The 27,317-nt window shown below is 47.2% G+C and overlaps 1 protein-coding gene across 8 annotated transcripts in view; it reads left to right on the top strand.

Annotated features, from left to right (window-relative positions):
- The window catches only part of KANSL3 (KAT8 regulatory NSL complex subunit 3), a 596,819-nt gene that overhangs the window by 391,922 nt on the left and 177,580 nt on the right, over window positions 1-27,317 (top strand). For all 8 annotated transcript variants that reach the window (XM_085634440.1, XM_085634436.1, XM_085634437.1 and 5 more), the window contains one exon: window positions 12,358-12,580. In XM_085634440.1, coding sequence (XP_085490566.1) covers window positions 12,358-12,580 — 223 coding nt within the window. The remainder of the gene's footprint in view (window positions 1-12,357; window positions 12,581-27,317) is intronic.

Genomic DNA, 27,317 nt, shown 5'->3' with positions numbered 1-27,317 from the left:
GGGTATCTTTCATAGATTCACATGCCTGAATCATTCCCCGTCGCTGAGGCGGGAGTCCCACGGTAAATACAAAAGTAGTGCCAAGAGTAAATAATAGTAGTAGGCTAAAAGAAAAAGCCTAAGGCCTAAGTCTTAGTAGCCTATCTACATCATTATAGAAAAAAGAACCAAAGATTGGTCCCAGCCAATCAGCTGCCAGCACCCTCCAGAACCTTCCCAGCAGAGGCAGTTCTCCTCAGATTTTCACCGCACGTCGTGTGTGAAGGGAGTCTCCCTGAGCTCTGCTCAGTTTCTTCAGCTATTACTACTTTTTGGATCATACCAAGATCATACTTCATTTCTCTGACCCTATTAAGGCAGTAATATGGCAGAGTGGCAGGAAACAAGGTAATAGACTATGAAATATGTCTAACCTTTCCTCAATAACTCTCAAGTTCTGAGAGATGAGGCTATTATTGGGACTACAGAGACTTTCATCTGTCACTTCTGATGAGAACGACGAGGATTGCTTCACCTCATAGGAGAGGTCAAAGGGAGAAGTCGCGCCAGGAACCTTCTGAGGGCGCGCAAAAAAGCCATAAAGACCTACCTTGAGTCTTGATAGGCATTTCTCACAGAGAGAGGCAAGTGGGAAAAATCTCCTCAGAGGCTGATCTTACAACTCCCTTTTCATCCCTACATCAGGGAAATCTGTTTAACCTGACATTAAGGAGTCTATTACAAAACTCCGTGTCTAATATTACTGCCTCAACAATATTGACCTTATCTACGATGGCCTCGTCTATGAGGGGCCTCCTATGATGGTCGTCTACGATGGTCATCTACGACTGCCTCATCTACGACTGCCTCATCTACGACGGTCGTCTACGACGGCCTCATCTACGACGGTCGTCTACGACGGCCTCATCTACGTCGGTCGTCTACGACGGCCTCATCTACGACGGTCGTCTACGACGGCCTCATCTACGACGGTCGTCTACGACGGCCTCATCTACGACGGTCGTCTACGACGGCCTCATCTACGACGGTCGTCGACGACGGCCTCATCTACGACGGTCGTCGACGACGGCCTCATCTACGACGGTCGTCGACGACGGCCTCATCTACGACGGTCGTCGACGACGGCCTCATCTACGACGGTCGTCGACGACGGCCCCATCTACGGCGGTCTCACCCACGAATGGCCTCATCTACGATGGCCTCCTCTACAATGAGATTGCCCAGGACAGCCTCATCTCGAAGAAAAACTCATCATACGATTGCCTTATCTAGGTCTGCCTCATTTACGGATGGCCTCCCTATGATTACCTCATCTATGATGGTATTGTCTGACCATCGTCTACGACAGCCTCATCATGTATGGATGGCCTCATCTACGAATGGCCCCATCTTCGAATGGCCCCATCTTCGAATGGCCCCATCTTCGAATGGCCCCATCTTCGAATGGCCCCATCTACGAATGGCCCCATCTACGAATGGCCCCATCTACGAATGGCCTCATCTACGAATGGCCTCATCTACGAATGGCCTCATCCACAAATGGCCATCATAGGATTGCCTCATCTATGATTGCCTCATCTATGATTGCCTCATCTATGATTGCCTCATCTATGGTTGCCTCATCTATGGTTGCCTCATCTATGGTTGCCTCATCTATGGTTGCCTCATCTATGGTTGCCTCATCTATGGTTGCCTCATCTATGGTTGCCTCATCTATGGTTGCCTCATCTATGGTTGCCTCATCTATGGTTGCCTCATCTATGGTTGCCTCATCTATGGTTGCCTCATCTATGGTTGCCTCATCTATGGTTGCCTCATCTATGGTTGCCTCATCTATGGTTGCCTCATCTATGATTGCCTCATCTACGGATGGCCTCACCTATGATTGCCTCATCTATGATGGCATTGTCTAGGACGGTCGTCTACGACAGCCTCATCTATGATGGTTGTTCAGGACGGTCATCTATGACGACGGCCTCGTCTGCAATAACCTCGCCTACATACCCATGTCTACGACATCAAAGTCTACGATGAGATCGTCTACGATGGCCTCATTTATGACTGCATCCTGTACGTAATTTAATACAGTGGGCAAGTACTAGACTTCTACTGCCAGTTAGTCGAACAGACAGAATGTTTCCTTTATGATTTTAAAGAAGAGTCCTGGAAAATCTCGAGTGTGGTACCTATACTAGACTACATCTATTCTAGATGAAAAGAAATACTGTGCACCTGCTAAAGCCCATAATATCTAATGGGTCACCCTCGGCCAGCTTCAATAATTTTACAGGCCGCCCAACAGTGAAAAATTCTCTACCATGGCAGCGGCCTCTATTAGAGCTGCCAATCCTCTAGCCATAACCGGCTGTTATGACCGTCAAATGTGGTCAGACATGGCGAGTCTCATTGACCTAATTCCTGAGGACCGAAGGCAAAAAGCAAGAAAGATTCCGTTGGAAGGAGAATGTGCCGCATCGGAAACTATAGATGCGCCTTGGACATAGTGAACACCAACTTCCGTCAGCTAGCAGGGGCTGCAGTGTTTGGACACCAGGGATGGCTTAAAGCCACTACTTTCAAGCCTGAGGGGCAATCAAAGATTCTAGACATGGCCTATGATGAAGAGGTTTTTGGTTTGGTGAACATATTGATGAAACCCTCTTAGCTATAAAAATTAACACGGATACTGCAGGATCATCAGGCACCCTTTAATACGGGTGCAGATCTTTCGGAGGAGCGAGAGGACGTAGTTTTTTCGTCAAGAGGAGGATACCAAAACCAACACAATAGGCAGTATCGATCCCAGTACAGCCTTACAGCCAGACATCATACCGTCAATAGTCTACGGCTAGTTTCTCCCGTCAGGGTGGTCGAAAGATATCGCAGTATCAAGGCCGAGACGCTAACAGGAAGCAGTGATCTCCATAGGGCACCAACCTTTTTACCCTTCTTACCCGTGGGCCAGAAGATATCAGCTTTGTTCACAAGTGGCAGGAAATTACATCAGACCAATGGGTTCTAGACCTAGTAACCAATGGCCACACCCTGGAATTCATCAAACAGCCACCTATTACTCTGCCCAGGGGTCCCCCTCGTCGTCATGAGATTTTGAGTTGTTTAAACAAAGGAGATTTTATGGCTTCTCTGGATATGGAAAATGCGTATTTCCACATACCTATCCACCCCAAACATCACAAATATCTTCGCTTTCAAGTGCCTTGCGCACATTCAGTTCAAAGTGCTCCTGTTTGGGCTGAAATTGGCACCAAGAACCTTCACGAAGTGCTTGGCACCAGTGGTAGCAGCATTACGATCTCCAGGAATACAAGTGTTCCCTTATCTAGACGATTGGCTGCTCAAAGGTCCTTCAGAACATGAAAACAAGATTGCCACAGCAGAGTGTATCCATCTCTTCTCTTCTCTGAGGCTGTTTCTCAACGACAGCAAATCAGTTACGTCCTCTCCAAGTCATGTTTTTTCTCGGAGCAAGGTTACACACGGTCCAATGCAACGCATTGTTGTCACTTGGTCGCCAACTGCATCTTCACAAATTGGCAAGGTTAATTGAGAAAAAAAAAAAAAAAAAGAGGCCAGTTTCAGGCCGAATGTTCGCTTCGCTCCTGAGGATGTGCTATTCAACGATACATCTCATACCCTTGGTACGGCTCAAAATGCGACCTCTTCAGGAGGAACCGCAACTTCAATGGCAACAAGCCATGGATTTGTTTGACTATACCATCAAGGTCACGCCGCACATGATAAATTATCTACATTGGTGGTCGCAGACAGAGAATCTAACCCAGGGACTCGCGTTCCTACAGACCATTCCAGATTTCGTTTTAACGACCGATACCTCCATGGAAGGATGGGGAGGTCATCTGCGGGATTTGATCTCAAAGATAAAAACAACAGCAGATCAACAGGCTGAGCGTCGCGCCGTTTATCTGTTTTCTCCAAGCATTCCTCCCGAGGATTAAGGGTTCGTCGGTGCTAGTCCGGACTGGCAATACCATCAGCATGTATTATATCAACAAACAAGGAGGATAAAAATCAGCTATGCTCTCGCAAGAAGCTTAGGAATTGTGGGAATAGGTCACTTTCCACAAGATGCCCTGAGAGCCAAACACGTCGGGGGTCTCCTCAATACCCTGACGGATACGCTGAGCATGTCTCAGTCGGACTGTTAAGACTGGAAGCTGGAAAAGGAACAGGCGACCACAGTGTTCCAAGCTTGGGGTAAGCCAGCCCTGGACCTATTCACAACAAGAGAGAACAAAGAATGTCAATATTATGCCAGCAGGTTCCCTCAACAGGGGTTGGTGTATACGCTTTTCCATAATACCATTGATTCCGAAGGTGCGCCGCAAGTTGAAGTTGGAAGGTTGCTGTCTAATTCTGATTGCACCCCGTTGGCCAAGACAATATTGCTTCCAGGAACTTCTACTATTGTCTCAAGGCAAACCCATTTGCCTTCTGCTGATGCCTATGATGTTGTCAAGGGTCGAAGGCCAAGTGGTTCATCCGGACCCACAGTCACTGCACTTGCATGCATGGCTCCTGATTTCTTAGAGTTCAAGGACCTCAGCATTTCACAAGACTGTCGTGAAATATTGGCCAAATCTCGTGCCCAAAGCACAATCAAAACTTATCACTTCAAATGGAACCGAATTTGCTGTTGGTGTGAGGCAAATAATATTCACTCAATTCAAGCTACTGCAGAACAAGTTCTCCATTATCTGCTTTCTCTAGCCAAGTCTGGCTTACTTTTTCACCGGTCAAAGTACATCTTGCTGCACTTTCTAGATTCAGGAAATACTCAAAATTCCCTTTTCTCTGCTCGCCTTTTCTTATCAAACAATTTATGAAAGGAATCTTCCGAGCCTTCTCTCCGGTGCGAGCACCCCTCCAGAGTGGGAACTCATCACTGTGCTAGTGCAGTTAATGAGGCGTCCATTTGAGCCTATCCATAAAGCTGATCTCAAATTCCTCACTTGGAAGGTTGCCCATTTACTGGCTCTTACCTCGGCAAGAAGGGTTAGTGAAATCCAAGCTTTCACTATAAATGAACCCCCTTTTACATTTTGCTTGGGACTATGTAACCCTTCAAACAAATCAGTTTCTTTCCTAAGGTACCATAAAATTTCACTTGAACAAACCGGTAAGATTAAAAACATTCTTTCCGGATCCATCCACTCCAGCTGAAAGAACATTACACTCGCTGGATGTTACACACTGTTTTAAGCTCTACCTACAGAAAACTAAGGATATCAGACGATCCAACCGGCTGTTTGTGGCGAATGGTCAAGCAACTCTTGGAAATGCTGTAACAAAGCAGAACAATAGCCAGATGGCTGGCATCTGCTATTCTTTTTTGCCATGACAAGGCTAACAGACCTTTTCAGAGGAAAGTCAAAGCTGATTCAACAAGAACAGTATTGACGTCGACAGTTTTATTTTGCTGGAGTAACTCCGGAAAATATGTCGTGCTGCGACATGAAAAAATGTCCACACGTCGACGAAGCATTACTGTCTTCAATTTTCGCATCAAGATGATGCAGCGATTGGACAGGCTGTTCTGTGCCATCTCTTTCATTAAGACCAGACTCAGATACTTTGCCCTTTTATGTATTATTCCATTCTTTAATATTCATGTAAATGTACAGATTTATATATCTGCAAGATTTTAAATATTTGTGTGTATATATATATATATATATATATATATATATATATATATATATATATAATAGCTAATACTTGGATATAGCTTTGCTTCCTTTAAGACTACTCTTTTAAAAAAAAAAAAAAAAAAAAGAAGAAAGAAAGGTGTTTTTTCAAGCACTGTGGATGCTATTTGGGAGTTTATGAACCAGTGTCTCCCACCATCCGCAAACGACAGTATATGGTTATACTGCTTACTACTCTGATTCAGGCATGTGAATCTATGAAAGATACCCCAATACTGGATAAGAAAACAAGTTACTTACCTGTAACTACAGTTATCCAGTATTGGTATCTTTCATAGATTCACATGCACCCACCCTCCTCCCCGGCTAGTCAGTTCTCTATATCTGGTATACTTACTTCTCACTTGTGCTAGGAAAATCTGAGGAGAACTGCCTCTGCTGGGAAGGTTCTGGAGGGTGCTGGCAGCTGATTGGCTGGGACCAATCTTTGGTTCTTTTTTCTATAATGATGTAGATAGGCTACTAAGACTTAGGCCTTAGGCTTTTTCTTTTAGCCTACTACTATTATTTACTCTTGGCACTACTTTTGTATTTACCGTGGGACTCCCGCCTCGGCGACGGGGAATGATTCAGGCATGTGAATCTATGAAAGATACCAATACTGGATAACTGTAGTTACAGGTAAGTAACTTGTTTTCGTATTCAACAGTGCTCAATGCGTTCTATGTTGGAGTAGCGCTGATCGTCCAATTGTATTTACCAGTGCTCAATGCGTTCTATGTCTCAGTAGCGCTGATCATTCCTTTTGTATTCACCAGTGCTCAGTGCGTTCTATGCCTAAATAGCGCTGATCATCCATTTGCATTCGCCAGTGCTCAATGCGTTCTATGTCTCAGTAGCGCTGATCATTCCTGTGTATTCACCAGTACGCAATGCGTTCTAAGTCTAAGGAGCGCTGATCCCATGTGTTGCATTCACAAGCGCTCAGAGCGCGCTAAGTCCAATTAGTGGGTAACCTCAGTCTGTGGTCTCAAGCGCTCCAGGCGCCAGTGGAGGTCCCAAGTGCAAGGCACTTCCTGTACCCACAACGCTTATGCTCAGGGTGCTAGGCAAACATTATGCGACCTCGAGTTATGCTCATGGGCCTTTGTTTCTTCATAGACACCAGTAGCGCCACGTGTGCAGGCCCCGGCCCGCAGCACTAGGGAAGTTCATACTGCAGGGATTGCTGAGGTAACCGTAATGAGATGCTGTAATGCACATGTTAAAGTGTACAGGTAATGAGATGCTGGAATACACATTTTAAAGTGTACAGGTAATGAGAAGCTGGAATGCAAATGTTAATGTGTACCAGTTAAGATACATTGCCCTCCAAGATTACCGTGTGTGCTCCTTTGATTAGATAAAATCTGATTATTTGCATTCACCTCATTGTGTGGCGTCCATTATTGTGTGCGTTTACTGCTTCAGAGGATGCGTGTGTTGTATGGTCGCTTAACACACAGGCCTTTGGGTGCCCAGCCGCTCGTGTCAAGTTACCCCCTTAGGGCCTGGAGACCCCAGGTCTTACAAAGTGACAGTAAATGAAAGATGCAAGGGGCTGTTACTGCACATATAATAAGCATACCAAGATTATTTATAAAGTGCCCTCCCCCATGTCCCCAGAGACAGAGTGTTTTGTACACTATGTGTCTTTAATGTACTGCTAAACTGCCTCTGCGGACATAGGAGGAGAGAGGGCACTTCATAAATATTCTGGTCCTTTGAAAAGTGCCACACAAACGAGTTTTGCAGCCATTCAGATGTTAAAAACAACTTCCACACAGTGGAAGTTGTTTTTAACATCTGAACGGCTGCAAAACTCGTTTTTGAGAGGAAAAAAAAAGTGACTGTGGGGAAAACTACATTTAATGTGTGTTTGCCCCATAAAAATGTTTTTTCCAAGTTTAATCTTTCCCCTCCTCATGCATTACTAAACCAACTGTTTGCAACTCGCATTTCTGCAGGGCAATTTAAACAAGCAACAGGAGGGCAGGATGTTGATGCTAATTAAATCTGGTGTGGTGTTAATGTAAACTAGCAGCAGACAGCATCGATTAAAGGAGGAGGGAGCCGAGGAGAGGGAGGGAGCGTCTGTCAGTAGTAAATTGTAAACAAGCAGTTGCAGATTTCAGGTAAGCATGTTGTGCGTGTGATAGGAGAAAGCCATTTAAGAAAATAGTGCCCACATACACTAAATAAAACATACTGCGTAACACCACAGTAAGAGGGCCAGTCCTCATGGGAGGTTACAAAGAGAGACAAAGAGGTACTAAGGAGGGACTACTAAGCCTATTGACGAATCAAAAACCATCATTTACAAAGGACAGGAAGAGAAGCCAACTGTTAAGCTGGGCGGAGCTTAATGAGCATATGCTGAATACTGCATCTCTAGAAGAGACAGTGCATGCGCTGCTCCAAGCGAGACCTAAAAAAAAAATATAGAACTCTATAGAACCGGTTCCATTCCAACATCAAGCATCAGGGGTGTATTTACTTTACTTCCTAATTCCCAGAAAGAACGGTTCGTTAAGGCCAATTTTAGATCTCAGGCCATTAAGCCTATACTTAATATCAGAACACTTCCATATATTCACACTTCAACAGGTACTTTCGCTTCTACAACAAGGCGACTTTATGTCAACACTAGACCTAAAGGACACATAACTTCACCTTCCTAATCACCCAGCACATTGCAAATATCTCTGATTTGTAAAAGAGCAAAAGCACTACCAGTTCAAAGTACTCCCATTTGGAGTAACAACTGCACCCAGAGCGTTCATCAAATGCAGTAGTAGCAGCTCATCTACGAAGACAGCAAATTCATGTCTTCCCATACATGGACGATTGGCTTATAAAAGCCAACACAAATCTCAAGTGTTTACAACACACTCAAACTACAATCAACCTTCTACATCAGTTGGGATTTACAATCAATGTACAAAAATCCCATCTTCAACCCTTACAACTGCAACTCTATCCAGGAGCTATTCTAAACACTCAAATGGCTCTGGCATATCCCAATGCAGCCAGAATACACAAGTTTAAAACACTGCTACTACAGGTCCAAAACAACCAGGATCTCCCAATCAGAACCTTCATGCAATTACTAGGGATGATGGCGTACTGCATTGCTGTAGTGCCTCATGCAAGCCTAAATATGCGTCCTCTACAAGAATGCTTAGCACGTTGGTGCAATCAATCACAGGGTCAGCTAATGTGTTGGTAGACAGCCGCACACATCGCTGTTTGCGATATATGATGAACTGGCTGGGAGGATCCCTGCCCCTACTACTTCCATCTTACTACCGATGGAAGACTTTTCCTCCTCTATTGTGGTTGGCCAGTTGACCAGCTTCTCACAGTTAACGGTGGACAAAGTCAACGATCTGTTACTAGCCACAAAATCGTGGTCCCCGACAGAACCCTGTACCCCCTTGAACTTGGGATTTCTGTTTGATATCCAATTAAATTTAGCAGGACAGATTAACCTTTTGATATCACCCTGCTTTTTGCTAAAAGTTTGCCTTTTATTCCATTAGACTTTAGAAAAATGGTTGTAATCGTTTTAATTCTCTCTCGTATTGACCAATGTGACGCCCTTTTTTTGGGCTTAGACAAACTGCGAAAACTTCAATCACTGCAAAATGCAGCAGAACGAGTATTGCTCAATATTCCTAAATACCACCACATTTCTAGCAGCATTAGGGAGCTTCACTGGCTTCCAGTCAGGCAGCACATCGAGTTTAAGGTGCTATGCCTGGTGCACAAAGCACTTTACTGTGGAGGGTCGCTGGACCCACAGAAACTCAGTGGTACACCCCGTCTGAATCTTAGATCTGCCAGTAAAGGCTTATTCTGTGTTCCCAAAATCTATAAGGCTGGATGCGGAGGTAGACGCCTTTCCTATCGAGCATCGAAGCTCTGGAATGAGCGACCAATCAATATTAGGCTTCAATCTACCAGACCCCTGTTTAGGAAAATGCTTAAAACCTGGTATTTCCCTTCATTGGAATGATGCAGTACTTTGTGGTCTTTTTGCTCGTTTCCTGGTTACTCCCAGCGCCAAGATGCCTCGGCATTCGTGCGCTCTACAAGTTCTTTACTTGCTTACGCAGTGGTGAACACACAAAATCTATGAAAACGTCTTCTCTTTATCGACCTTATTCCACAGATTGTGCTCACAACAGACGCATCTCTCACAGGATGGGGTGCACATTTACAACATCTAACAGTTCAGGGTCTCTGGACCACCAAACAACAGAGCCTTCACATCAACTACCTGGAGCTGCAAGCAGTTCAACTGGCGTTGAAAGCATTTCTACCTCACCTGATAGGGAAAGTTGTCCTAGTCCGGACAGACCCTATGACAACAATGCACTATGTACAAAAACAGGGGGACACATACTCTCTACAACTGTCACGCCTCTCTCAAACCATTTGGCGTTAGACAATTCATCAAAAAATACAACTCATAGAAGAACATTTTCCAGGGATGGACAGTGACTTTGCCGATCTGCTCAGCAGTATGCGGCAACAAGTCCATGAGTGAAAACTCCACCCACATGTTCTTCTTCCTTACTTCAAACAATGAGGGTTTCCACAAATGGATATCTTTGCTACAGCAGAGAACTCAAAATGCCCAGACTTCGCTTCCAGGTTCCCACACCCTCTATCCAAAGGCAATGCCCCATGGATGAACTGGTCAGGGATATTTGCTTACGATTTTCTTCCTCTCCCTCTGCTTCCGTTTCTGTTTTGGAAGCTCAGGCAGACATCTCTCATGCTAATTCTAGTGGCTCCCACATGGTCTCGTCAGCCATGGTACACCACACTACTAGACCTGGCGGTAATTCCACATCAGAAGCTTCACCTCAATTCAAACCTTCACCTCAATTCAAACCTTCTCACTCAGAACCATGGAGAAATCCGACATCCAGACCCCAAGGAGCTCAACTGTGCGATTTGACTCCTGAAGTCATAGAATTTGGATACCTAACCCTACCTCCAGATTGTATGACAATTTTTAAGGAAGCAAGAAAACCAACTACTAGGGCATGTTATGCAGCAAAGTGGAAAAGTTTGTGATATATTGTAATACAAATACAATTGATCTACTAGATGCTTCTGTACAACATATTCTTTGTAATCCTTTGCATCTACACCGAGCAGGATTAGCCCTACACATCCATTCCACTACATCTTGCAGCGGTAGCTACATATCTTCCAAACAGACATTTATCCTTCTTCAAAGTTCCAGTAATTAAAGCTTTTATGGAATTCCTTAGAAAGAATAATACCACCCAGGGTACCACATGCACCTACCTGGAACCTTAACATTGTTCTCACAAGGCTTATGGGTCCACCTTTTGAACCATTACACAACTGCCCATTCCAATTTCTTACGTAGAAGGTTGTCTTTCTAATTGATATCACTTCACTAAAACGTGTTGGTGAACTACATGCATTAACCTTAACGGAACCTTTCTTTCAACTTCATAGAGATAGAATTGTTCTTCGTACAAACCCAAAATTCCTTCCAAAAGTTGTCTGTGCTTGTCATATCAATCAATCAATTGAGTTGCCTGTTTTTTTTCCCTCAACCTGGTTCAGTAGTAGAAAGGGCTGTACACCTGATGCCAAAAGAGCACTATTGTATTATATTGATAGGACAAAAGATGTTCGCACAACATAACAGCTTTTTGTTGCCTTTGCTCCACCTCAAGAAAACCTATTTCTAAATCTAGTATTTTCTAGATGGATTGTTAAATGTATTCAAGCGTGCTATGTTAAAACCTAAAGAACTTTCTACTCGCAAAATAGGAGCATCTATGGCCTTTTTAGGCAATATTCCCATAGCTGACTTATGTAAGGCAGTTACATGGTCCTTACCACACACATTTACCAAACATTATTGTGTGGATGTAGTAGCACGTCAACAAGCTAATGTAGGACACTCAGTGCTAAAAACACTCTTTCAGACAACTGCAACACCCACTGGTTAGCCACCGCTTTGGGAGAATACTGCTATACAGTCTATGCGAAGCATGTGTACCTACAACACATGCCTCGAACGGATCACTTAGTTACCCTGTAAGCATCTGTTCTTGGCATGTAGAGCTATAGATTGACATGTGCTCTCCCTCCACCCTGGACACCTGTGGTTGTTGCAAATCCTATTACTTACATTTTAAGCACATGGGCATCTCTATACTACACTTACTTACTGCATTCTCTGCCTCTTGCGGGAAAACAATCTAACAATGGAGTCGATGCCCATGCGCACTATCACCGAAATGAGAAGTCACCTTACCTCGTGACTAGAAAAGACTTCTGCGAAGAAAAACAACTTGCAAACATCCGGACCCAACACTAGATGGCAGGAGTATACAAAGTATGTGAATCTACAGCTCTACATCCCAAGAACAGATTCTTACAGGGTAAGTAACATAATCCTTCTTCCTACTGTTTGTTTATAGTCCTCCTCCCTTTGAACTGTTGATAATTTTTCTTTCTCCTATTTACCCTGTAGCATTCTCTACAGCCTCACAGTGCTTATATCTTCCTCCTGCTCCCCTAAGGTGCTCTTTTCTCAGGTGTTCTGATCAAGACTTTTCTATTTACATTTCAGAACCCGGTGGTGAAGACATCAGTGCCTGCTCATAGCATTGCATCTTTGAGCGCAGGTGCAGCAAACATAGTGCGCACCATCCCTGTGGTGACATCAGCATCATCGTTTGTTGCTTCTGGCAGTGGAAAAAACACTGCTATTCACCAGCTGCTGACCAATGGCGGACTTGCCAAGTTGGCAAGCAGTCTGCCCGGGCTGGCACAGATCTCAAGCCAAGGTGGAGGTAAGTAATAAAGGGGTCATTGGGTTTGACTTGAGAGATAGGTAGATACCTGGACAGAGAACAGAAGAGCACAAGAGATTGAGAGAAGAGTGTGTAGTTTAGCAGAGGAAAACAACTGGGTAGGGAAACCAAGGATTGTCTTCAATCTCCAGCTGGGGTGAAGGTGAGTTCTACAAAGGGGTTCTAGAGTCTGATGTGAGTTATGAAGAGAAGATCTATTACACACGCTCTTGCTGCACCAGGAGTCTGCCTCTTATGGCTCCTATCGTATTTTTTTTATTTATCTTTTTTTATTGTATTTATTAACAAAGCTCAAGAGACCATACAATACAAGACAGTTCCATAAGTCCATACATGGAGAGACCACAGAAATCAACAGCAATGTATTAATTAGGGAACAATAAAGACAGTATAATGTTACCCGTCAAACCCGATCCACATATCTGGGGCAGTCAGATTTGCTTTAATCATCAGCAGAAGCTACTTCACACTAGAGCGTATTGCGATCTCTCTAGGGCTCTGCAGTGCCTCCTGCCATTCGTCATCATCTATGCAGCCAAGGTCTTTAGCCCAGGCATCTCGGAGGGTAATCAAGGGGTCTGGTACATTATTTATTAATTTATTGTGGATGTCGGTTTCTGAGTAATGGGGTCGAGTATCAACCTATCTTCTAACGGGGAGTAATCCGGAATAGATGTTCCACTATGTATGTATGAATGCAGAGCATGCAAGAGTCTGATATGATGATAACTCTGTGACTGATGAAGGTTGTATTCCCTCTGGAGATCTGCGAACTTGAGGGGGGATTCGCCTTTCCATACATCCCCTAAATACTCAATCCCAATCAGTTTCCACCCCTTGAAACCCGTCAGAGCGGCCACTTCGCGCAACTGATCGCCCATCCACAGTGGGGTTCTACCGGTCAGTTTTCCAGCCCACCCTAAAAGTTTATTAGCCTCTCTCCAGCACTGCAGCACCACCTTGATGTGTTCAGGCCACTCCATGTGTGATCTCCGAGTATATAGGAGGGATTCACAGTTTCCTCCAGGCATAACCATTCTGTCTACTCTGTAGGCTGGTTCATCAACGCCTACGTATACCCAATCATTTATCACCTTAAGGTGCGAGGCCCAGTAATATAGCCTGATGTCTGGAACAGCCGGGCCTCCATCATACACTCCCTTTTGTAACTTGTTAAGTGCAATTCTTGGGGATCCTCCCTCCCACAGCAATGTTCTAACCGCCTGCGATATTCGTTTGAACACATTCAGGGGGACAGGGTACAGAGTATTCTGTAGAATGTAGAGGAGCCTCAGCAGTGTCATCATTTTAAATAAGGCCGCCCTACCTATGAGGGAGAGTGGGAGAGTCCACCAGTGATCCACGTCCGCTCCCAGGCGGCTCATTTGGGGTTCAAGATTCCTATCTAGGAACACCTTCCTGTCTCGCATGACATAAACACCTAGATATTTAAAGCCCTCTGATACCACCGGGGCCGAACACCGCGTCGGAATCCTGGGGGTGTGGGGGGCCCGACAGTGGAAAAATCACTGACTTCGACCAGTTAATATTATAGCCGGAGTAGCTACCAAACAGTTTGAAGATATGCAGTAATCGCGCTATTGAGCAGTATGGTCGCGCAAGATACAGAACAATATCGTCAGCGTAGACGGAAATGTAGTCTTCCCATCCCCTAGGCGACGCTATACCCCAGATCATGGGATCTCTCCGGATCCAGTGCGCCAGTGGCTCCAGTGCCAGAGCGAAAAGTAGTGGAGACAGGGGGCAACCCTGCCTGGTGCCCTATGCACAGCTCGAAGGATCTAGATATTGCCCGGTTAACACGCACTCGGGCAGTGGGCATCTTATACAAGAGTCTAATCCAACTACAAAAGTTCGGACCGAAACCAAGCTTCTGGAGAACCATGAACAGATAGGGCCACTCGATGCTATCGAAAGCCTTTGATGTGTCCGGCGCCATCAATGCCGTTTGTGGAGTCTTAGTGCCCTCAGTCATGTATAGCACCCCATATAGTCTCCGTAGGTTGTGGCAGGGCTCATATCGTATTTGTCTTTGGCTTGACGACACCCTAGTACATTCATGGTGCTTACTTGATAGACCCCTTCATTCACTTCGATTTTCTATCCCCAGGACACTTGGGTGCCCTGGGAGCCATTACTAGCAGTCAAATGCAGTTACGTTTGCTTAGCGTTTTTGTTGTTACCTTTTTACTACACCAGCATTAGATCTTTCATATATGCCCGAGTCATTCCCTTTCGTCAGGCTGGGTGTCACTGTCAACTTTAAATAGTCGCAAAAAAGTGTTAGAATGGGCATAGGTGTCAAAAAGCGTGTTCGGTTCAGTGAGTGCTAAACTATCCTACCACATAGAGGACATCATAGCTCATGATTCCTACTGCCTGTTGTGTGTGATGTTGTCCCTGAGTAAAGCTGTTCACTGACCTCTCACTGATCTTATCCTGTAACTTTCTTGGTCTACCCAGGAATTCAACCAGCCATATCTTCTGTTTATAGTGTATTGTTTGTTATGTTTGGTAATTTTGTGGAAAAGCTCAGTTTTTTGGGCCAAGGAGACCTCTTGTCTGTTACCAACTGTCATTGTGACTGATAGAGACACACCTATCTTTTCAAATCATACTCTACCTGTGAATAGCAAAAGATCTATACTGATGACCCACATGAGCAATATATTTATTGCTTTTATGCGATGCACAGGGATTCATGTTGCAACATTTGTAAAAACCTTTCCTTCCAGGATTCTGAAGGATAGAGAGAGGAGGCTTTTGCTATATTTATTGGAGGAAAAAACATACTGACCTTCTAAAGGAGCTGCGTCCTCATTGTGGGATGACTCGATGAAAAGTGTTCCACTAAGCACTTCCAACAAGGCAGCGCAAAAAAACCAAACTGAGTTTCCTAAAAAAATACTCCAGGAAGGGTGAACACCAGTTTGCACAAAAGACTCCGTGAAAATCCAGCTCCCTTGACTCTGTAACAGAACAGCTGTCCTCACCAGTGACATCTCAAGTCATCCTCATCGACGATGAAGAAAAAGCCACAATCAACATAATCTGTGGCACCCCTTTTGTGACTTGTGGTTCAGACGCCATCGCCAACCATGAAGACATTTTCATTGACTATGACCATATCAATGACCAAACCCTTGTTAACAATGACAGCTCCTTCGACAAGACCACCCCAAGGATGATTTTCACAAGTGTCCTCAATGACCCTAGAAGTAATTCCCCGTTTAGTACAGGAGGTCAGAATATGCCTCTTAAGGGGTGAGTTTCAGGTCTTTCCTCACTGTGCGCCAATGCTGCTAATCGCAGCTGCCGTAGTTCGTGGCCGTATAAAAGTCCACATGGGAGATGCTCTTACTTGACTTATGATCTACTTACTACACGGACATAGGAATTCAGTCTTAAACAGCCTTGAAAAAGTCTTGTAGACGAAACCCGTGTCGGATGCCTGTTTGGAGATATATTGACTGCAACATGACGAAGAATAAAAGTCAAGAATATCTATTTGAAAAGCACACTATTGACTTTTACTATCGACATTTCATTGTCTTAAGAGACCTATCAGGACTTATCTGTGTGCTTTGGTACCTTTTTCTTCCTTACACTTACCGTGCTGGAACCCTGCTCCACGATTTAACGTGCACCCATGGTGGCAGGGTGTCCGTACCAAATGAGCACCACAAGCATGGGCAGTCTTTGCCCTTATTATTTCCTCTCACTCTGACCACGTGCTTGATGTGCGAACCACCCCAAGGATGACTGTTCTTCCAGCATCGCTGTTGACCCATTTTTCACTGCTGGTGGCAAGCCCAGCAATGATGCCTACTACCCTGTAGACAAAACCCCTCGACAATAACGTTTGATATATTTTTCAATGCCAGTCCCACCACCCCACAGATTCTGGACTTTGAGCTGGAGGCAGATCACAGCGACCAGGACGTAGCCTTGGAGGCAACATATACTCCTACGCAGTTGGATGTGTGTTACATCTCAGAATTTTAGGAAAAGGAGTTATATGAAGAGGAAGACTACCAGGAATATGAGTGTCAGCCGCACACCTCTGTAACTGCAGCCATTCTCAGTCTTCTAGACCTCTTCATACTTTAAAGAACCAGAGGTCATGTAGGCGCCTGTTGTTTCTTGATAGCTTTGCAGCAGTTGATGAATACCTTCCCAAGACTGTTTTTTCAATGGCCTGCCAGGCAACCTCCACCTGCCATGCCCTGGGCTCCATCCATACCTACTCTACCTTCTATGCTACTGGAGGATTAAGTTAAATGTCACCAGTGAGCTGCAGTACCCATTGTGCTACCAACTGAAGTGGCAAAGCAAACATGACTGCAGGTTTGCCACCAGTAGCCTAGTTGTGCAGGTTTAAACTGCAAATTTGACCTGTCAAAATAACCTTTAAAAAAAAAAAAAAAAACATTTTATTGAATTTTGATTGTACCAGCGGCCAGGCCACTAACATAGACACAGTTATACTTCTGTTACAGCCAGATACTGATAAGGTGTGTGTGAAGCAAAAATAGGCCTGCAAAAGAAATCCATAAACAAAACTAAAACTGTACCACAGGTGGTACAGTACGCTCCCCATTCTCATTAAAATTGACTTTATATTGGTTTGCGGTCAAGAATGGTACAGAAGAGGGGGTAGACAACTAGTGTACACTGCCCATCTATGATGGATCTATCGGGTGTACAGAGGGTAGGTCGATGCCCCTGTATGTTGCCCAGCGGGCCCATATCTTTTTGTGTTTCTGTGGGCAGCCCCTCACTTTGAATACTGCCATTTCCAATCCCATACAACTGTTCAAGCTGTGCTTCCCCACCCGAAGAGATGGCAGCGTGGTTCCCTTCTGTTGTTGGGCAATGTCCCTCTTTGCCAACGAGAGACCCAGAAACAAGAGGTTCTGTTTATAAAGGTTCCCTCCAATCCCCTCAGTACTATGTAATAAAAATAGTTTAGGCTCAGGGGCGAGATAAGACCCTCCCCAGGCACGTGGCTATCTTATGCCACCATGGCTGGAGGGCCTTGCAACTCCACACTGTGTGGAAAAAGGTCCCCTCCTCGTCCTCGCACAGAAGACAGACTGGGGACTGGATAACCCCTATACGCCAGAGCCGAGACAGTGTATAGTAAGATCTATGGACATATTTGAATTGGATTAGGCGGTAACGTGTCGCTATTGCTGCCCCCGAGGACTTGCCAGCGCCGCCATCCAGTCATCGTCAGTGAGGCATGAGATATCTGCTTCCCACGCCAACCTAGTTTTGTTTAAGGTCGTGTCGTTGTGTGTGATTAAGGTTTGGTAGATCTGACTGATTTTATGTGCCCCCAGGTCTCCTATTAAAAGATGGCCCTCCAGAGGGTGAAACTCCGGTTGCTCCTCTAAGGCGCAGATCATTGGGGATAGTGCATGCCCAAGTTGTAGGTACCTATAAAATTAGTTGCGGTAGAAATGAAACTCCGATTAGAGCTGTGAGAACGATTTAAGGATTGTGCCCCGCATAACGTCCCTAGCATCGAAATACCAATCAGGTCCCATGTGTGAAAACCCAGCAATGAAGCCACTGGCCAGAGGTATGTTCCCTGCTACAGTGGAGTCGTCTGTGTCAGGCGGCCCCTCCATCACATCACTCTCACCATGCGCCGCCAGATTTGAATAACTACTTTGCATGCCGGGAGCAAGTGATCCAAGTTTAATTGGCTGTAGAGGAGACCCAGAAGAGACTTCGTACCCATTGCACGCCTCTCGACTGTAAAAGCCGGGTCCGTATCCGAACCGTACCACCCTTGATTTATGTATAGGAGATGGGAGGCGGCGTAGTACACATAAATGTCTGTACACATAAATGTCTGCAGCCACGATGCCGTCGCAGTATGTCGATTGTGCGACCCTGACCGCCCCATCGTCCCAAAGAAAATGGTTCTGGAGTGCGTTGACCTGTCGGAACCAGGATTGGGGGATCTCGTAGGGGTAGTTCTGAATTCGGTATAGTGATACCATTTTGAAATTGGCCAATCTACCATATAAAGAAAGGGGTAGGGGGGGACCAACACTTCATCTCATCCCGAATATGGGGCAGCAGTGAGTGAATATTATGGGACCAGGATATAAGTGGATTTGGGGATTTAAAAACGGCAAGATATTGGAACCCCTCTGTGGCGTGGGATAGTTGCGCGGACCAGGTACCTCGCCCCTGATTCCCGCAGATGGGAAACAGCACCGACTTGGATGGATTCGCACTGAGACACAACGTTTCCCCGAACACTCAAGAATTTGTAGATTTCTTGGGCCAGAGAATCCCGGATCAGCGAGAAAAAACAGCACATCGTCAGCATATAATGCAACCCTATCCGATTTCTCGGCTGATAACCAGGGAGTTACACCTCACCCATGTAGCAAGGGGCTCAATGGCTAGGGCAAATAACAATGGGGAAAGTAGACAAACCTGTCTGGTGCCCCTACCAATTGGAAATTGTCTGGACTGTGCGCCGGCTACCCGTACGGAGGCCTAGTTATCGGTATATAGGAGTTGTATATAGGTCAGAAACCGCTGGCCAAAGTTGAGAGCTCGGAGGAGAAGCTGGAAAAGGTAGTCCCAGCTCAAGAAATCAAATGCTTTATCTATATCGGCCAGCAAGAGGGCTGTAGGGCATCCGTGATCAGGGGCTTTCGCAATGACGTTATGGACCCGACTAATGTTGTGCCTGGTAGACCTGCCAGGCATAAAGCCAGCCAGGTCAGGATGGATCAACTCTTGGATATGTATACAGAGGCGGTCTGCGAGGACCTTACCCAGTAGTTTCACCTCAAAGTTCTACAAAGAAATGGGGCAGTATGAGGATGGCTCCTCCAGAGGACACCCTGGTTTGTGGAAGACTACAATCTCCGCATAGCGCGTGTCTGGAGGGAGAATCTGCTGCTCTAAGGCTTCTTGTAGTACTCTTAGGAGGTGTGGACCCAGAAGCGACATATATGAGCATAGGAAGTCATTTGGGAACCCGTTGAGGCCCGGAGCGCGACCGGGGTGTATGCCCGTTAGGGAAGTACCGAGCTCCTCAAGGGTGATTGGGGCATCTAGTTGGTCCTGGACATGGTCCAGTAGAGCCCTTGGCGGAATATCCCTCAGGAATCTTCCTATCTGGTCCGATGTAATGATCTCCTTTTTGGCATAAAGGGATCTATAATATGCTGCGAAAACCTGAGCGACCAAGCCCGGAGAGGTACACAGAATGCCCTCTGCGCCTCGTAATACCGGCACCGGGAAAAGCACATGCATTTCCCAGCACAGACAATGAAGCATCTTACTGGACTTGTCTCCCCATTGATAAATTCTAGACTGGGACGCTAACTAAAATTCCTGGTATTCATCGGTTAACAGCTGATAAAGTTGTTGTTGGGCTAGAAGAATGCCACGCCTTGCCTGGGGGTCCCCACTCTCCCCCACTCAGGCCTCCAGGTCTCGCTGGCGATCCCCTAACTCGACGACCTGCGCCAGGTGGTGGTGCTTCTCCCCGGTGCGATAATTAATATCTACCCCACAGGTTGTGGGTTTTAGGGCTTCCCATAGGGTGGTACATGAGGGCGCCATGGCAGCGTTTGTCTAGGTAATTTCTGATCCCCTTCCGGATTGCATCCTGATAAGCAGTATCACGCAAATGCCATGGCGACATGCACCATCTGAGGGGGGGTTTATGGGGTCCTTTGAGCAATTTTAAGGTAACCGGAGAATGGTCACAGAGACCCCGGGACAAAATGGAGACAGCTGAGGCCCTGTGAATGTACGTGCATGGGAGAAATAAATAGTCCAATCTGGAAAGTGAGCCGTGCACATCGGAGAGATATGTGAAGCCCAGATCTGTGGGGTGGTAAGCTCGCCACGCTTCAGCCCACCCCAGAGTTGTGATCCGTTGAAGTAACTTTGGGTCCCCAGTTTGTGGGCTGGACCCTGCCTCCCACTTCCATCTGTGCCATGATCGCGTTCCAGTCTCCCCCATCACAGATATGCCCTCCGGGAGTACCCCCAAAAGCCTGTAACCGTATGGATTAATGTCTGCCCCAGGGGTGGAAGGTCGTAAAAGCTGCCTAGCGATAGAGATTCTCCATGTAATGTGCCTGTCACAATAGTGTAGCGCCCACCAGGATCAGCCCAAGTTTCAGACACAAGGAATGGAACTCAACGGTGGATAAGGATAGCAGTCTCACAGGACCCTCTTACAAAACCCGAATGTAATACCTGGCCGTAACCAAGTCGAGCCAGACAAGGGGCTTTATTGCCCAGCATGTGGGTCTCCTGAAGGAAAAGTACATCAATCTCTAAACGTTTGGCCTGTCGCAGGATTCTGCCGCCTTTGATCTTGTCCAGGAGCCCCCGCACATTCCATGTCATGATGTTAATCCCACCTGTATGAGCGGAAACCGACTGCATGGCCATCTGTCAATCAGGGGGGATGCCATTAGTGTGGCCTGTGCGAAGGAGCGACTGTGACTATGTGCATGTGTGTGAACCATACAAACATTTGTGTAGAGCAACTTGAGAACAACCCCCCCACCCCAATACTTCCCCAAACCTGAAGTATCTGTCGTGGTGATAGGCACCCCAGGGCCCCAACCGGGGACCACAGACAGCCATCGCTTATGGTGCCCCAACTTCCCATAGTCATCAAACTGAATTGTTCAGAACGTGGAGGGGCCATTGGTTCCAAACCCCCGAGCCAGGCGATGAACCCAGGACAGACCACCATCATCGGCTGAGAGATGTGACACTGTCGTAAGAGCGTAGTAACTGGTCATCCGCATCTGCCCAGTGGTTAGGACTCTTGTTCCTGCTCTGGAGAACGCCAATTGGAATGCGACCTGTGCCGCCTGTTAGAAGTGGGTTTTTTCAGCTGCGATCTATGGGTACCTTGAGAGGAGTCAAACTTCGGCCGAGGCGGGATGTGAGGCTTAAGGTGAACTATCTCATCTGTTCAGGCGAAAATGGCTTCCGGGGAATCAAAGAACAAAGACTTGGACTTGTATATAACCCGCATGTGGGCCGGGTACAATAGCATATACTGGAGGTTGAGCTCCCGCAGATTGCGCTTAGCTGCGGCGAATGATTGACCAGGCAAGTATAGTCTGGGAAGAGCATGGTGGTGTGGGAGTTGTAGACTAGCTTCTCTCTGTGCACTCTGCCAAACTGGAGCATGGTGTCCCGGTCCATATAGTTTGGCAATTTGGCAATGACTGGACAGGGGACAGGGCCGTTCACCCGGGGTGTGGGTCTCTGAGTCAGCGCCTGGGGGGCCCCCTCCACCACGAAGCAGGGAGACAGGGAGTCATCTGGCATGATAGATTTAAGCCATTGGGTGAGGAAGCGTTCCATGGAGGTACCCTCGCTGCCCTCGCTGCCCTCCGGGGAACCAATTAGACGAATGTTGTTTCGCCATGAGCGGACCTCAGCATCCTCCACCCGGGAGGCTAACTCCTGCATCACAACCATGAGCTAATTTACTTTTTGTTGGAGATTGGACACGGTGTCTTGCCCGGACGAAACCCAGTTTCCGTAATGCAGTCCGCCGCCTTCCTGAGGTCCTATTTCAAGAATGAGACCTCCGCTCCCACAGCGCTGATCTTGGCGTCCAATGAGTCTCAGGCCTGAAGGATCGTGGCCAGCAGGGCAGCATTGTCTGGAACAGGGCTCCCACCCTCTGCACCCCCGGAGCCACTTGAGGCGGAGGTAAACTGGTCGATGGTGCATTGTTTCGCAGCTGAGCCGCTGGACTTATCCTTCACCATGATGCACAGAGGAGCCGTAATAGGCTCCGTATGGGTCCCACGGTGTATCTGGTATTTCACAGGGTGCTCCGAGGATCCGTCAAGGGGGGGGGGGGGGGGGAAGAGACACTACGGGCCAGGCCTCACAAGATCAGCCCACCACAAGCCACACCTGGCCTAGCCTGACTGCCTCCGCATCCTGGGGACAGACCGCAAAACGGGCCCCTGCGAGGACATGTTTGCTGGACCCCCAGCGCCATCCATTCCCCTCCCACCCCGCCTGGTATGCTCCTGATGCAAAAGAGGCCCCCGGGGCAGACCACCACCGCACCCGCTGAAGGAGTGGGTGGGCCGCGAGCACCGGGCCTCCCAAGGCCAACGGGCCCTGCACTACGCCACCGCCCAGGCCTGGGCCCCGGAATCAACACCAGGCTCTCTCCCGCACCGGTCCGGGGAGAGGGGGAGACCCGACACCTAGCAGTAACTCCAGACATGAGGGATACAGTCACCGCACCATGGCCCTACCTCAACATAGTGGCATGGACGTTCAAGGAGTCAGCCACCAGCGCCCCCCAGGCAGACTGAAGCAGAGCCGCAGAAGACTCCTCCGACCCCTCACACGTATCCTCCAGACCCGGCGGGGCGACTCCGGCCCATAGATGCAGCTGCAGTGGATGGGCTGGTGCCACAGGCCCACCCCGAATCCGGCACGGGTGGCCCCCGGCTCCAAGGGGCACGGTGGGCCTGAGCAAATGGTTAAGATGATGGCTCACGTCTTGAATTCACACCGGGGGGCACTCCGGGAGGCAGAACAACCCACGTTGGCCTCCCCGGACCACGCCGCCTTCACAGCAGGTCGTCCCCACAGGAGCCGGCTGGGCTGCGTGGCCGCAGTCAACCCTGCAGCATCTCCCGCCTCTGGTTGCTCACCCGGCACCAGAGGCTCACCGCAGGGCTGATCGCCACCCCGTTGGCATCAGTCCATGGACAACGGGTCACTCTGCAGGAGCCGCAAGCCGTTGATCACTTTTCCAGGGATTGGAGGATTTTAGGCGGATTCTGAGGCTTGCTGGGGCAGAGCTCACCTAGAAGGCATCTGCCATGCTGGCTGTCTTAGCCACACCCCAAAAATGACCTCTTTTGACAGGCCTAAACCCTCCTTTTAAATATTAAGTCACCCCCTTAACTAGGCTTACTGCCAGTTAAGGCAAGGTCCTCGGTATTTAAGAGTAGTCCATGTAAACGTTTAATGTTAAACCTGTCTTTACAGGGAAAAGGCCCAAAAGGCTAATATCACTGTAGCAGTGTTAGCTGTTCCTTAGGAAAGTACTGGGATACAATACTGAGTTTAATAAATGTTATCTCGCCTCGGAAACCGCTAGGGAAATATTTCAATGACTCTTTATTTAGTTGGTAAACAAAATAAAATGTAATGGTAAAGTTGAATTTTGTCCAACCATTACAGAAAATGTACATTAGAAAAGATATCTTTCGCCTACTTAAAGCTTCCAAGGCTTTCCAGTGCCTTCCATCTGTTACCTGGCTGATGGCTCCCCTGTGGTGGGGGAATCTAACAATAGACTGACCTGAGTAGGCAGAGATGAACCTAATATAGAACATTCAGGGAAGGTTGGAAGGATCCTCTTTGACATTAACATGTCAGGTTCTGCTTCAGTGTCACGTCTTTGTTGACTGATTTGGTGAGGTTTTTCCTGTCACTTGGGCTTACTTCAAAGAACCCTCCCCTGTCACAGGCAAATGTTAGCTGACATTAGGGCAGGGTGTGAGAAATGGCTTCTTCCTGCATGGCTGCCCCCACTTTTTGCTGAATTGCTGATGTGCTTTGACTGAGTGTGCCCTGGGCTCCTGGTAATCGGCTACCCAGGGCCTATGTTCTTTCCCTAAAACTGCATTGAACCCTAAACCCAAATGGCATCTCTGGTCACAGGTCAGCCCCTGGTAAATGGTACCACAGGTACCCAGGGCACTGTGACCAGAGAAGGCCTCTAAGGGCTGCAGCACTTATTGTGCCACCCTTAGAAGTCCTGTACCCTGACACACACACACTGCCTTTGCAGGCTGCGTGTCTTGGTGCAGAACAAAGTCAAGAGTCGACATGGCACACATGCTTGAAGCTTTGAAATAGCATGTAACCTTATATGTGGACTAAAACAGAAAAACTATTTGAAAAATAGAATAAAGTGCAATTGAACGGAGAAAAATTGAACATTATGTATTGAAATGGAGTATCATTGAATATTCACGACATTGCTGTGCAACTGGGATTGGGGCGCAACTACGCTCCACCTTCATGAACACATCCCTGTGTGCCATGCCCACAAACCCCTGCTCTGGCATACATCCGTCGCTCCTCTAGCTGGGTGCCCTATGCCAGTGGCGAGGGTATAGATGCATGAGCCCTGTACCCCTACAGTGCCCAAGTCCATTCCTGGGCACTGTAAGTGCACTGCTGCCATTAAGAGTATATGGTGCTGGGAGTTTGTCATTACAAACTCCACAGCACCATATGGCTACACTGAAGACTGGGAAGTTTGGTATCAAGCTTCTCAGCACATTAAACCCACCCTGATGCCAGTGTGGGATTTAATGTAAAATACACAACAGAGGGCATCTTAGAGATGCCCCCTGAAACTCGACCAACTTCTAGTGACCTGACTGAGTGGCTGCTTAGGCTGCCACAAACAGATATGTTTCTGGACCCCTGGGTCGAGAGCCTGCTGCTCTCGGGGGCCTAAAACAATGCACATTCATGGCCGGGGGGTGCCAAGCGTACTCCAGGGTTCATGAAGGGAAAGCTTCAAAGCCATGCTGCCTTTGTGAGCCTCCCCAGACCATTTGCTGCTTTCAGCAACTGGTCCCCACTGGTTCTACCCCCACTTTGGGCGGGAGAACCGGCGGGAACAACAAGTGAGGGAAAGAGGTGTGCCCACCTCTGCCAACTCCACCTCTCAGGTGGGGGAGGCGAGGTGAAGCACAACTCTGAGTCCCTGCCATCTTGAGGATGGGGGGACCTAGCCAACCAGGGACAGCCTCCTGCCCCTCTCCCACTGGAGGGTGGCACGATAGGGGGTGTACCCACCCCAGGGAAGTGACCCATTGGTCCCTGCCCTTACCTACCTGTAACGCCCCTAAAAGTAGTATTTAGGGAGCACCCCGAACCTTGCTTCCTCAGATCCAGCCTCACAACAAGAAGAAAAGAAAAAGGACCGAACATCTGTGCAACCAGCTAACAAGAGGAAGATGCCCACTGACTTGGCCCCAGCCCTACCGGCCTGTCTTCCCTCGAACGTGCTCCAGCGAAATCCCGGTGTGTCCTGCAGCCAGCAACCTCAAAAACACCGGAGTTGATCAAACTGCAGCTTCTGGCTCTGGCCGGATACTGCGAATCCAGCCCACTCTGCACCCACTGATCCCGGCCCAAGCTTGAGTGGAAAAACACAATGAGGAGGTCCCCCCGGCGATCCTGACCCGAGATCCGGGAACCCCTGACCTGCCTCAAGCCTCCAGCTGACGCCTGCAGCCTAAATCCAGAAGGACCCCCTGACCGCGACCGGGAGCTGGTAAGAAGATCCGACCCTAAAAGGCACCCCTGCACCCAACGCCCCACGGTCTTGGGTGGCCAAACTGACGGTGCCTAACCAACCCTTAACTTCCAAACTTACCTCTTGAAGTTGTGGTCACACCCAGAAGTCCTTCGTCTTCCTGCCAGCGCCCTGCACCCGGCCGCCCTAGTGTCGCTGAAGGTGCCACTTTGGTTCTACTTTGTTTCCCCGTTTGCCCTGAGCTAAAGTCCAAGAGCTTTGCTCCCACAACCAAATGGCCTGCTCGTCAGCAGCCACCAACCGGAGGCGCCCAATTCCCTATTGGATAACATTGGGCCTCAGCACCCGGCCGCCCTAGTGCCACTGAGGGTGTAACAAGAGTGCATCACTGAACCTGGGGGACCCCGTGTCTACCCCCAGAACCTCAACTTCCACTACCAGATACTTACCTTAAAACCGATAACACGATTTTCCAACATAGGATAACATTGACTGTTTTTCTTGGAAAGTGTGGAGTTTGGAAACCTAAAGAATTTTTTTTTAATTGTGCTATTTAACAAAAACTATTTTACTTACCTGTTTGCAGGAAAAGTCCAAGAGTAGTATGCAGGTATACTACTCTGAGTAAGAAAAGTAATCTATTAAGTAAGTCACTGGTATTCTACTCAAAAGCCCATTCAAATCTATGTACTGTATTTACAAAGCATTGCGTTTCTCTGAAACATTACTGTTAGTCAAAACAAAGTGCATATACAATTACCAATCCAAACTGTATTACAACTGTATATTTACTGCAAAGTACTTATCAGTTACCTGTGCCAGGCTTACTTGGTTCTAGGAAATAAAATAACTAAAAGAATATTTTTATACAAAAACAATTGGTCTGAAGTTCAGTCTTTGAGTGTGTGAAATCATTTGCTGATTGAGTGTGTGCAACAAATGCTTAACACTGTCCTCTGATACTGCCTTACTGCTCGACCAATCTACCCCAAATAGAGAGTAAGGTTCTATCTACTTTTACCTCTGCCTACGTTTTGGGTTCCACTGGACTCTGTGCACACTATACCTCACTTTGGTATAGTATAAATAGAGCCAGTTTCCTACATTGGTGGATCAGCGGTGGGATATAAAACTTTGCATGTGTTGACTACTTGGTTACCACCTGATCACACAACAGAACTCTTAAATTGTCTTTAGAATTCTGATTTTTCAAATTGGCAATTTTTTGCAAAATTACTAAAAGTCTTGCTAGGCCCTTGGTTAAGTCCCTATAGAATTTTTTAAAAATAAAAAGTCAGTTTAGCTAGGGTTAGAGGGGTTAGAAATCTTATTTTTTTAACAGTGTATCAAAATAAGAACCCA

Source organism: Triturus cristatus, chromosome 11 (genome assembly GCF_964204655.1).
Source record: "Triturus cristatus chromosome 11, aTriCri1.1, whole genome shotgun sequence".
NCBI classification, from domain to species: domain Eukaryota; kingdom Metazoa; phylum Chordata; class Amphibia; order Caudata; family Salamandridae; genus Triturus; species Triturus cristatus.
The sequence above is the reverse complement of the archived record's forward strand: the minus strand, read 5'-3'. Positions and strand labels throughout refer to the sequence as shown.